At 42.6% G+C, this 13,541-nt stretch overlaps 1 protein-coding gene across 2 annotated transcripts in view; it reads right to left on the bottom strand.

Annotated features, from left to right (window-relative positions):
• The window catches only part of RPS6KA3 (ribosomal protein S6 kinase A3), a 540,094-nt gene that overhangs the window by 311,927 nt on the left and 214,626 nt on the right, over positions 1-13,541 (bottom strand). For both annotated transcript variants that reach the window (XM_069205007.1, XM_069205008.1), the window contains exon 9: positions 7,817-7,959. In XM_069205007.1, the coding sequence (XP_069061108.1) occupies positions 7,817-7,959 (143 nt within the window). The remainder of the gene's footprint in view (positions 1-7,816; positions 7,960-13,541) is intronic.

The raw sequence follows: 13,541 nt of genomic DNA, 5'->3' as shown, positions 1-13,541 counted from the left end.
AATCCCTATCCCTGCCCATCTGGAAAATTGGTCAATCAATGTCAGAAAAAAATTAGACTCACTTTTAGAGTGTGCTGGTCCAATTGGAGGGAAAGTCTCTAACAACCATAGGTGGAGTTCTCACTTTATGTATCTTGTCACTATGGCAACAATCCACACAATCTCTGATTAATCCATCATCAAATCCATCCCAGGCCACCAGTAACTAAGTTGAATCCTCGCCTTAGTTTTGCACATTCCTTGATGTCCTTCGTGACCTAGACTTATCACTCGGTCTCTCAACTCCGAAGGTACAACAAGCCTTGAACCTCGTAAAAATACTCCTTTCTCAATAGATAACTCATATTTAATTCTCCAGTAACTTGATATGTGTTGATCTTTCTTCGATTCACACTTCCACCCATTATCACAGCTTTCTTCACCCGTTGCAATACAGAGTCATTAGCAACTGCTGCAACCCAATCATCTTGAGTTCTACAACCATCTGTAATACTGCAAACATCATCGTCATCCACCAACACTTCTTCCACAGCCGAACCAAGTCTTGCCAAAACAATCCACAACATTATTACGTGTTCCCGGAACATACTGCACATTAAAACAAAAATCTTGTAATCACACAATCCACTTGCAGATGCACATAGATATCATGTCTATGCCTTTTTTAGTGAATGCCTCCACCAAGGGTTTGTGATCAGTGTAGACAACCAAATCTTCTACCCCACAAGATTTTTTTTTGTTTTTTCACAGCCCAATAAACTCCCAACGCTTCCCTCTCAATAGCTGAAAACTTCTCTTTGGCTCCACGTAAAGATCTTGAAATATATACCACGGTCTAAGTTGAGAATTCCTTTCATCTTCCTGCAACAATACATCTCTCAAACCTTTAACACTGGCATTGGTCATAACAAAACAATCTTTCTTTGGATCAAAACATTGCAATGCTACGAAAATCTCGCTTGATACTCGAGAACTCCACATCACACTCCTCGCTCCATACAAATTCAGATTTCGTCTTTAACAGTTTCCTCATCTCAACACTTTTTGCTGCCACATTAGGTAAGAATTTTGTGTGAAATTCCACCATACCCAAAAGCGAAAGCAAATCCTCTCTCGACTCTGGTGCACGCAAATCCATAATGCTCTCAATCAAATCTTTTTTGGGAAAAATCCCTTCACCATTAACTCTATGACCTAGGTATTCAATTTCACTCAAACCAAAAGCACATATGCTCAGTTTGAGAGTCAAACTACTATCACTCAATTTGTTTAAAACCTTCTTAACTCTGAAATCATGCATCTGTTTGTTTGCACCATAAATCAGAATATCATCCTGAAAACACTTTACTCCAAGCATCTCTCCGAACAACTCATACATAACACGTTGGAAAACGCCAGCTGCAGACACCAATCCGAAAGGCATCCGGGCATAAGGATAGGTACCAAACAGAGTAATAAAAGTTGTATCATTTTTAGAGTCAGAGTGTAATCTGATCTGGTGATAAGCTGCTGTCAAATCTAAAGTGGTAAAAAAACTTCGCCCCATGCAGTAAGGTGACCATTTCGGAAATATTAGGCAGAGGAAAATGATCACTTGTCACACACTTATTGAGAGCTCTCAAATCAACAAAGTCGAATTTTGCCGAAGGCTTACGGGCTACCACAATAGGTGCAACCCACTCTGAACATTCCACTGGCTCAATAACTCCCATCTCACACAATTTCCTAATTTTAGCTTCAAGAGAATCTCTCACAGACAAAGGAACAGGACGAACTTTAGCTACCACAGGAGTTGCTCCATGTCTCAATTTAATCTGATTTATGTACCCTTTCAAGCATCCTATATTCCTGCTAAATACCTCAGGATATTCTTTACGTAAGTGCGAGTAATCATGCTGCAGATCTAGAATCTTAAGTTCATGGACGCTCAACAGATCTCACATACTTCTCTTTGAGCATGACGGGAGTAGAGGAACTGGGATCAAGGATGACCCCACAAGATATTTCTGATGAGGCCAACTAATTACATTATCTCCCTTCACAGGCTCATAGACTTTCCCCCCCACACAGATTTGATTTTTAACGACAGTTCAGACTCAAAATATCCCTTCAATTCAATCGTCATCCCACCATAAGCTCCTGGAATCACATCAGGGTTAAGCAATTCTACTTTGTGACTAAAATGACATTTGACATCAGGGTCAACCATGCTCCTGAATCAAATAACATTTCTACATTTATATCACCAACGGTTACTTGTTCCTTGGGATGTATCGTCTGTTCACCTTGAGTATTAACAGACAGAATGCAATCAACCACCTTAACAAGACATTGCTTGGAATCCATGGATGATTTACCACAATTCTTGTTGCTAACTTTACATAAAGCATTTAAGGCAGGACAATATTTAAACGATACAAAATGTCCCGAATTTCCACATCACTAACACACCAACTCTTGTTCATGCAGTTGCAGGCTGTGTGTTTTTGTTTATCAATATCCTTTCCTTTCTTCTGTTCTTACAACCACTTTTTTCACAGAAGGAGTTTTATTTTTTTCCAACTCTTCTACATACGCTAGAGTGTGTTCAATTCTTTTAGCAATAGAAATCACTTCATGCAAGGGAGGGTTATCTCTGGTCCACAACTCATGTCTAATCTTGTCACTATGACATCTCAATATGAATTGATCTCTAATACGTTCTTCTAGAGTAGCTGGACAATTGCAAGTAGATGCCAATTTTCTCAAGGATGTAACATATTCTTCTACACTCTCCTCAGGTCTTTGTTCTCTTATTCCAAAATGATAACGTTCTAGTATCCTTCTAATTTTCGTAAGATAGTGCACGTCTAGTTTTTTTAGGCACATGTCAAATTAATTCAAGTCTGTATTATCTTTATATATCTGGTAGGTTTTCAAAAACTTCTTGACCTTCACTGCCTAAACAATGTAACAAAAGTGATGTTTTCCTTTCACTGGAAAGATTGGTTCCACAAACTTTTGCTTAACGCAAAAAAAATTTTTTTTTCTCCATTTACTCCATCTTATATGAGGTCCCCCAGGAGAAATGAGAAAAGGGGTGGTGGTGTGACGTTTTGCATACTCTGAAAGCACCTAGAAGTATTATCAACAAATAAAAATTAAGTTCTTAATCTCTACGTAGTTGTTTCAAAGAAATAAACCCATCAGGGAGTCACAAGGAGGCCTCACCAGCACAACAATACAAAAGTCCCACAATGGAGGAGTTGGAGGACAAGTGCTGATATTCATGTTGTAGGATGCTGGACGCATTGGCTTCTTGATGCCTGAAGGTCTCCCGGGGGAAAAGTCAACCAGCCTTGGCAAGTGCAACAGTCGTTGTGCACAGAGGTTCCAGTCCAGTGGCAGGAGCAGGGGCCCACAGTCTCCCAAGTTGGTTAGAACACACGGAGGACCTAGAGGAGGCCACCACCTGTGTTGCAAAGTTTTGGATGTCCATGAGACAGCAGACCCCACCAGCCAGTTGACATTGTCTTGAGGTGACTGCAGATGCAGGGGAGTGACTCCTTTACTCCAACGGATATTATGCCTTTGTGCTTCCAGGTGCAAACAGAGTCCTTGTGACCCTGGAGGATGCACAGACTTGTTTTTGCAATATTCTTGCAGGATCCAGGGAAACAATGTTGCAGTGGGAGCCTTCCCACCAGAAGCAGAAGTGTTTCGGTTTCAAAGTAGAACAGCAGTAGTTCCAGAGGCCAGGAGAAGATGTCTTACAGAGAGTTCCTTGAAAAGTCTTGCTTAAACCTCAGGACCCACCCATGGGGGAGCCATTAAGTAACCCTAAAAGGGGACAGGTCACTCTTTGAAGTGACCCACCTATCAAAGGGGGTCAGGGACATCATCTTCCTGGCCTAACCAGTCAGATGCTTTCAGGTGCCTCTGCCCATTTGTTTCCAAGACGGCAGAATCAAGTGGCCACCTGGCAGAGCTCTGTGCATCTCCCTAGGGAAGGAGCTGGACAGGAGGGGTGGTCTCTCCCCTGTCCTTTTGTAGTTTTGTGCCAGAGTAGGAACCAGGGTTCCTGAACTGGTGCAAAACTGATTATGCAAGGAGGGCACTAAATGTGCCCTTCAAAGCAGTCTTGTGGTGCTCAGAGGCCACCCCAACCAAGCCCTTAGACACTTAATACACAAGGAGAGGTGGTTACACCTCTCCCTTGCAGGAAATCCTTAGTTCTGCTTCACAGGCCCGAGCCTGGCTCACCAGCGGTAGGGCAGAACAGTGTCGGGGGGAATCGCAGGCTGCCCTCTAAGGAACCACCAGAGTACATGGTATCATGCAACTAGCACTGATATAGGCGTAGTTGTAGGATTATAACATGTGGGATACAAACATGCCTAAGTTCATAGAAACCATTATGTAGTTGGACCACTTGTTCACTAGTGTCCACTACACACCTTAAGATGGCTTCCCTGCACTTATAGTACAGGAATTGGCCTTGGGTCTGTAGGGACACCCTGCTCATGCAGGGGTACCCTCAAACTTGGGGGACATGCACCCTGCCCTTAGGCTGAAGGACCTACCAGAGGGGTGACATAGTGTCCAAGTGCAGTGGCCAGGTTAGATGGTGGAAAGGTGCATGCACCATTTCACACAGGCTGCAATGGCAGGCCAGCAGACAGTTTGTGTGGGCTCCCATGGGTGGCACAATACATGCTGCAGCCCATGGGGGACCCCTAGTTTTCCAAGGCCCTGGGTACCATATACTAGGGACTTACATAGGTGACCAGTATGCCAACTGTGGGTGTAAAAGTTGATCGGCAGCCAAATTTAGGGGACATTGGGGTCCTGATTAGCAGGAGCCCAGTGAAATACAGGCTAAACATGCTGGCATCAGGCAAAAAGTGGGGGGGTAACTATGCTAGAAAGATGGCACTTTCCTACACAAACCTCTCTAATTTTCAGAGTTGCTGCCAGACCAAAGCAAGCCACTCTACGTATCAGAGGAGTCTTCATACCTTAATGAGCTCAATTTGCTGTCTCGGCTTGACAAAGAAGCACTAGTTCCAATGAGTCTGCATCCAAGAGGGTATGCCAGTAGCATTCTTTTGTCAGAATAAAAAGACAAGGGGTACTGTCTAATAATAAATTTGAAGGAATTGAACGAGTGGCTAACGTATTACCACTTCAAGGAAGGCATAAATCTTCTTTGGGACATTCTCAAAAGCAAAAGATTGGATGGTAAGATTGGATCTGGAGGGTGCATACCTTATAGTACAGATCATTACCCCACCTCAAAGAAGGTACCTCCAATTCATGTGGAAACAGCAGATGTACAAGTTCTGTTATGACACTCATCGGTGTCATGGCTCTTCATCGAAGTACGGTGTAGTGCCAGTGACCTTTTACAGTCCAGTGGAGTCAAGCTAATAGAATAGCTTGATGACATTTCACTAATGAATCAGGATGCTGGATGGCTACACAAGGAATCAGACATGACAAAGTCATTAGGTCTGGACTTTGGTTGCAGACTCAATGCGCAGAAAGAAACCAATGTGCAGAAATCCATTTGCGAGCCTACTCAACCACTACTGTTTTCTTATGACTTGTCATCAGTGTAGCACATACTGAAACTTCCACAAAGAAAGTCGGGCATGTTTCAAAGACAGCTAAGGAGGACCCTACTAGACAAAATGGATATCCCTCAGATATTTGGTCAGGACAGGAAGACTCCAGGTGTCCTCTGTCCATGTTATCTTCCCAGGACCCCGTCACTACTGAGCGTTATAAGGAGGCCTGCAACAGCAGACACATATTAGTACCCGTACCAAAGTTGGTGATGAAATCAGATGAGTCAGTCAGCCTGGGGAGCCCGATGAGGAGAGATCACAACGGGAGGGGCAGTAGTAAGAACATAAAAGACGGATACAAATCAACTGTTTGAAATTACTGGTGAGATAATTTGAAAAAAAAATACCTGACCAGAGACGGATGTGTGTTTCATACAAAAATTGAAAACATATAAGAAGTCAGATACATAATTCGACACAGAGGGACAAGATTGAGCTCTCTCATGCAACTAGCAAAAGGCTTCTGGCAGTTTTTCCTGAACAAGAGGATCTCTTTAAGGGTGGAATATCTGCCAGGCAAGTTCAAATTGATAGTGGGCTGGACCTCCAGATACTTGAAGGATCTCAATTTTATATAAATACGTTTTGTTTACACACTACATTAGAAACATTCATTTCTCCCCTTTGTTGACAAAATACTATTAGTGAACAGAGATGCAAATCAGTTCTGATATGAACCCTTATATATGACTTTGATTCTTATTGTACTTGAAGCAACATTACAGACTTAAGGGAGGCACAGTGAAATAAATTACTTGCCTAGGCTCACACAATTTGGTTATGCAGGGAAGTTGGGACTGATCCCAAGTTTTCTGATTTCATATGGTGGAATTCAGTCACTAGATGAAGATATCTCTCGCTCTCTTGCTTGTTTCACATCAAAGGTTAATAATTTGTCTGTAGTACACGGCCATGAGGATAGGACGTGAGTGGCAGGCAGAAGCCAAATGATCAGGGCTCCTTATGGGCTCCAAGGAGCCTAAAGGCTTGAGACTTTAATTGTGCATTTGGGTCTAGTATTTACAGAGGGATATGTTACTGGTAAGGATTTACTTTAAAAACAAAAAGGACTTGGCTAACACCAAATGACTTACTGAATAGGATAAACAAGTTACACATCACAGGCATATCTGCAAGTCAGTGAGGAGACCCATCTTTATAGAGGCATACTTTCTCAAGAACTTCCTTTAAACGTATTTGGAAACTGCAGGTTCCTTGAGAAATAATTGTAATGTTAAGTATTTTAAGCCTTATTATACATGAAACAGCATTTCCTACTTTGCTTGAATTATTTTTTGACGGTCCTCTTTTTCCTTCCCCGTCTTTTCTCTGCATGCTGGTTTCTTTTTTGCTAAAGTCTTCATTTCTTGTTTGCTTTCCTTTTTTTTATTTAATGCTTTTGAGTCTTGTCCTTTCTCCATCCTATTCGAATATCTAGTTTGATTTAATCCCCCAACCTAATTCAATGTCTATTATTTGTGGTGCCCAATCTATTAACTTCTTTCACGCTCCCCTTATCATCGCAGTTAACATTCATTTTGGCAGAAGCTCAAACTGGAAAGTGAACTGTCCCGGAGAAGGGACGAAAACCGCTCAACAACCGCTCTTGTGGCCCTTCAAGCTGGGGTAAGACACCGTAGAGCTTTACTTTTCAAAGACTAACTGCAAGAAGTATACTCATTCCAAGAAAAAAAGATGGTAGAGCAGAATGTTTTTTTCTCAGCCCAGGTGTTCGACCATTACTGACATAGCATGGGAGAAAAAGCAATCGAACAAGTTGGTGCTCGACATCCCTAACATGTTGTGAGGCAATGTTGGTGTGCAGGCACTTGAGCACCACACGCAGCATTGGTGTGCTCCTATGCTGTTAGTGGCGAACTGATAACTGGATCTGTGCACCACCTTCAGTCACACACACTCATGGAAGTTAACATCTGCTGAGTGGTGCCGGTGGAAAAGGTGACCGCTGGTTGCAGGAGACTAGCACGCCATTTCTTATTACTGCCCCTCTCGGACACTAGAATGAGTTTGTAAGAAAATAACAGACTAGACTTTAAAGGGAGATGCTAAACTCCCATGTGTCATATTAGACAAAGATGAGTCACTCTACCTAAAGATAAAACAATGTTTAGCATATAATCTATCAATGTCATGAATTCAAAAGCACATCTCAAACATTACAATTAATTCAGTTACAAACCACCTACCATAAGAACACCAAACGACCACCAGTCAGCGCTCTGTGTGTGACCTCGCCTGTTTACCACTTCTGGTGCCATATACTCTACTGTCCCGCAGAAAGAATAGGCTTTCTTTTCATGATCTATTGATTCTTTGCTCAAACCAAAATCTGGAGTGGAAAAAAAAATGCTTTTCAATTAAGTAACTGTACTTTGGGGATGTTAAAATGTACACTGTCAGCATTCAAATATTTAGCTGTAAACATTTTAATATGAGCGACAGCAATCTGCCAAAGCACAATGTCATCTCCCGCCAAAACCAGTACCCTTCAGTGACGTCCTGCAGGCCCACACTGGGATTTTTCTTTTAAATCTGCATTTCCTTATATTCAAAGAAACTACTGAATTAGAAAATAAAAATTACTATTATATTACTATTAAGTGTTCTCTCAATTTAGGGACTTGAACTTCATTTCAAAAGTCCAAGGTTGTTTAAAATAAAACATACTTGACAGACGACGATACTCCAATCCATGCATAACCAACATCTCACTGGCGATTTTTAGGCAATATAAAGGGACAGTCCGGAAAATGCTACTTACCTGTAATTATCCGTTTCGTAAATTCACATGCTTAGGACACTCCTGCCATCTAGTGTTGGATGCAGAAGTTGCAAGTTGTATATATTCGAAGTAAAGGTTTCAGTTTCAAGGGGACTAGTGATTCAGCGCCGAAATCCACATTACACCAGGACAGACTCCACTATGGAATGTGGTTTCTCCTCAAATGGTGAGAGCCGATATTTAAAGGAAGCAGAACAGCATGTATACTGCTCCAGTGAGAATACGATGAGAATGTGTTTGTCATAAGTGAGAAGTCAGAAAGTTAAGCTTGTATTCAGGGAAGTGGAAGGGGGCACACAATGCTATAGCACTACAGGCTACAAAAAGATAGTTACAGGTTAATAATATTTTCAGTCTGTGGCATGTGTAGCTGTAAATCAAATGTTTTGCGTACAATGAAAGAACAAGTGATTTACCTTTGTAACACTGTTTCTGGTAGATAGTCTCTCTAACTACGTATTTCTGACCTGAGAATACTTCACAGGTGCCAGACTGGATCAAGAAACTATCTCGGCAATGCGCCACCTAGTACCTGCATGGTACTAGGTGGCACAATGCAGTTCTGTCTGCTCCGTAGCACTCCGAAAGTGACAGAGTGGACCTGCATGTAAGCACCAGCCATGCGTGTGGAAATCAGTTTCTAGCTTGATTCTTTCCATGTCATCAGACTCAGAGCTTGAAACAACTGTTGGTACCTGTGTGCCAATTTCTAACTTGCAATTCATTCAGATGTGATAGAGGCGTCTCCTTAGAATGCTGATGTGGAAAGGCAGCAAAGAATCTGGATAGATACAAGATCACCAGAAAGATCATTACTGGAGATAGGTAACTTGTTTCTTCTGATCGATACTTCTAACCACAGATTCCACACTGTAGAAAGCAGTACATATATGTGGAGTGGACTCAGGCAAAAAAACGTCCCGTAGAACAGAACAGGTGAAATGTTCTTTTGGTGGACCTGGTTTTCAAAGACAGTAGTGCTTGTGAACTTGGCACATATCAAGGAGAGACACTCCGCATGCCAAAGCAGTGGTAGCAGCCTGTACCCTTTTGGAATAATCACTCAGACCTTCAGAAGGCCGTTTCTTGGCCAACGCATAGCAGACTTTAATTCAGAGGACTGTCCATAAAATAGTCCTTTTCTTCAATTACTTCACTTTCTTCGCCCTACAGAATCCCACAAAAAGCAGACCATCCACTGGATTGTCCCTAGTATGATCAATGTAGAGGTTTAAAGCTCTTCTGGGGTCCAGCCAAAGAAGCATCTTCTCTGTGGAGGAATGAAGAGGGGCCTGAAGTACATTCATGCAACAAGCTGAAGAGATCGCAAAGAGGAAGAGTGTTTAGAGTCAGAAGATGCAATGAGCAAGAGTGCATCTGCAGGAAGGGCGTACATGTGAATTTTCAAGACCAAGTTAAGGTCCCCCTTTGGCATTGCAAACTGCTTGATAGGGAATATGTAAGTCAGACTCTTAATAAATTGCATTGTAACTGGTGACTTGAACAAGGACTGTTGGTACAGCAAATGCATAAAGGTTAAAAGGCTGACAAGTAACCTTTAATAGTGACCACTGCAAGACCCTGCTGGGCCAAAGATTAAACAACACTTTGGAGTGAACAGGGTCTATCTAGGAAACTCCACACAAGGCCATAAATTTATGCCAGCACCTGGCGTAAACTGATTTCATGGAAGACCACTTGGTGGAGAAGATGACATCCACCACTTTAGGTGGCAGATCAAATGAAATTAAAATTCCCCTACTTTAGTTTGCAGACTATACCTTGCTGGTGTCCAAAATGACACAGGGACTGCAGACATTGACTGATTGGTTGGTTTGAGGTCTTCTGCATAGAGGAGGGTCTGTTAATAAACAATGCAAAAACTAAATTCATGGCTCTCAACCCGCACAACTTTTAGAGGCACCATATAGAGGGTAGGGATCCTTGAAGAGTGACAGAATTCGATTACCTCAGCATCAGACTCACAAGTAGTATGCACTGGTCCTCGCAAGTAAAGAAGAGCAGCATGAACTTGTGTCACCACGCCTCTGCATCTGGAGGATGTATCGAGCCTCGAAAACTAAGCAGATATTTCCTGCACTTAGAGTGTATAATGTGAAGGCTGAAGGTATTGTCCTATATGGAGCAGAAATGTTGGGTTTTGCATAGCTTTCTTGTTTGGGGAAAGCGGAAAATAGCTTTTCAAGATCTTTGACAAGCCTCCCTAAGAGTACATCACTGCTACCCTTGCAATGGGATTTGGGTGTCAAATCAGTCACTCACAAGGCTCAGCTAAAAAACAATGTTTTGGAGGAGGCTGAAAACTACACAAGCCCTAGCAGTTTATTATAATGTTCTTAATGAAGTAAGAAAGCTAGACAAGAACTCTAAGAATAATTGGATATACTTTGTCAGGGATATCCTGCGCCCAATTTGTCTGAAGGACCATTGGAGTGACCAGGAGTGTCCTCAATCTTTCTAAGGACATACTCAAAGAAGCTTATGGGGCGCATAAATGGGCATTCGAGGTGAGCAGCAGGAACCAAGGTACTCTTCACTGCAGCCTTCTTTGACCTTAAATCACATAGTATCCAAGTCTTTTTTTTTAGATTACATCACAGTTCCATCAGTTAGGCTATTGTATGTACAATTCAGGCATGGTACATTGCCACTTCAATCATTCTGTGCATATTGGAAGTCCAAACTAGATCAGAACATGGCTTGTCCCATATGTCAGTATGCCTATGAGAATTTGCAGCACTTTCTTCTTTTGCCCAGAGTATGTCAAACCTAGGTCAAGATGGATCTTGCCAATTTGTAGGCAACTGAAGGTTAGACAGTGTTTGGTGGCTCTGAGGCTACTACGAGCTCAGACTAAGGAGCCTATAGTCTGTGCAGTTGCCAAATATCTCCACTGTAGTATTAGAGCCAGCGCAATAAGACAACCCACTGGCAACTCCTAATAAGCACTTGATAGCTTCAGTTTAGAACACTGGTTCCTACATCAGTGGTAATTTCCTCCGAATGTCTGCCCTTTTATGCTGGATGACAAGCTACAGAGGGGGTATCGAGGTGTTTAAGCAACAGCTCCCATGCCAACATTTCGGCATGATTTGAGGGCTCCCCGAGTCCGCCAAACCCAATGGTCAAATCAAATATACATATCAATGGTTTTAGTGACGGGCAATTGGGGTTTTAACGACTGGCATATAAAGGAAGCATCCCATGCAACTCCATGTGTGAAAATGCATACGCTATGTGTTGGGTATCAACTTTCCTCTTTTTTTCTGCTACAATTCAATTTTAACCTGTTTATCAGAACGTATTATGGATTATACACTAGCTTCACTAATCATGATGTTTTACTGATGGTATTTTTATAAGATGTGTTTTACTGTCTTTTTAACATTGTTTAATTTGTGTGATGTACTTTAATGTTCATGTGCCAAATTAATTATCAACAAAGAAAAGAAAAACATATATATTAACTGCTATCACTCAATCTCCAAGCTTTGAAGCAGTGCTTAGTTTTTAACAGATTAAGTACCAGGAACCAAAGGTTTGCTTAGAAGCTCTCACGCAGTGCTAACGGGCATCAGAGTACCAAATATCAAGCCTTCTCAGCCTTGATTCCACCTCTTGCCTGTCTAATCTACCATCAGACACTCCCTGTATCTCACCCTTGAAGGTTCCTTTTCACACTGCTTTCATTCTTTGTCACAGGTTTTCTGTATCCCTCTTCTTTCTGCCTTGTGTTTTTCTCTCACCTACAATGGATCAAAGTGTGATCAGGAAACACAAATGTCATTCCTTATAAAAAAAATAAAAAATAAAATAAAAAAGAGAGTGCTGGTTGGCCCCACCTATAATTGCATGGTCAAATTAAGCACATTAACAAGGTATAGACTGTACAGGTTCCGGGGAAGGAACAATGCCCTACTGATGTGACAGACGATTCTCCGAAAGTGGTAGCCTAATCAGAGGACAGATGCTCAATGTCCACAGATTGCAGGTACCCCACTGTCCTTGCTCAATATGGGCAAGGATGACTGATGAGTTGGGCCCTATTATTGCATTATTGCTGATCTTTTTCAGAACTCTTTTTCATAACTTGAGATAGGCGAAGGGAAGGTGTACATGGTTCCCCTGAGCTGCCTCACCTGAAGTTGAAATGGGATACGTCAGCCCAACACCCTTTGTCATATTGACTGTTTCAACCTCCCACTTGTCGGCATGGGGCACCCGATTCCCTAAACACGACTACTCATGCAATGCACAGTCTTATGGCTGGACAGGGGCTCCCCCTGTTCTACTCTCCCCGAATACCTTTGGAGTGGTGTGCCTGGTTCCCGCTGGGGCGTGACAAAAACACGGTGGCCACATTGCAAAAAATGGACATAAAAACAATGGGAGACTTCTTCTATGAGGGCACGATGCGCACCTGGGCGTCAGTTACTGAGCAGGTGCAAACAGCGACCCCACTTATGCAATATCAGTATTATAAGGCCCGACATGCCTTGGGTGCACTACCGGGGGATGATATGCAGAAGCCGCCAGACATTCAGGCCCTTTCCATGATTATTGCAAACACCCAAACTCGTGAACTAGTGACCAAACTTTATGCACATGCCCAGGAGGCCCGCAAGAGCGGATTGATGAAAGCCAGAGTGGAATGGCAAAGAGATTTAGGGACAAAATTAATGGATGCACAGTGGCGCTACTGCTGCTCCGTGACTCGTAATCTCACTCAATAGCAGACACTGCCTGTTACACTTTAAATTCATCAATAGAACATACTACACGTCCCTTAGGCTCTTCAAGTATGGTTTGCGCAGCGCAGCAGATTGACCCAGATGGGGTGAGGGAGAGGTGGTCTTTCTCCACATGGCGTGGACCTGCTCGGGCATACAGAGTTTGTGGGGAAATCTTATTTGGAGAGCTGGAGGGCATTGTGGAGAACCGGCTGGAGCACATGCCCTTCCTAGGCTATGACCGAGATGTAAAGGGAGAAGATCGACACTTGGTGATCATGAGGGTGCTGCTGGCAAAACACAGGGTGGCCCTGAGATGGGACTGTGGCCCTTTGCCGACTTCAAAGAATGGCATGCTGATATCTTATATTGCAATAC

Source organism: Pleurodeles waltl, chromosome 8, assembly GCF_031143425.1.
Source record: "Pleurodeles waltl isolate 20211129_DDA chromosome 8, aPleWal1.hap1.20221129, whole genome shotgun sequence".
NCBI classification, from domain to species: domain Eukaryota; kingdom Metazoa; phylum Chordata; class Amphibia; order Caudata; family Salamandridae; genus Pleurodeles; species Pleurodeles waltl.
This window is presented reverse-complemented; position numbering and strand designations above follow the sequence as displayed.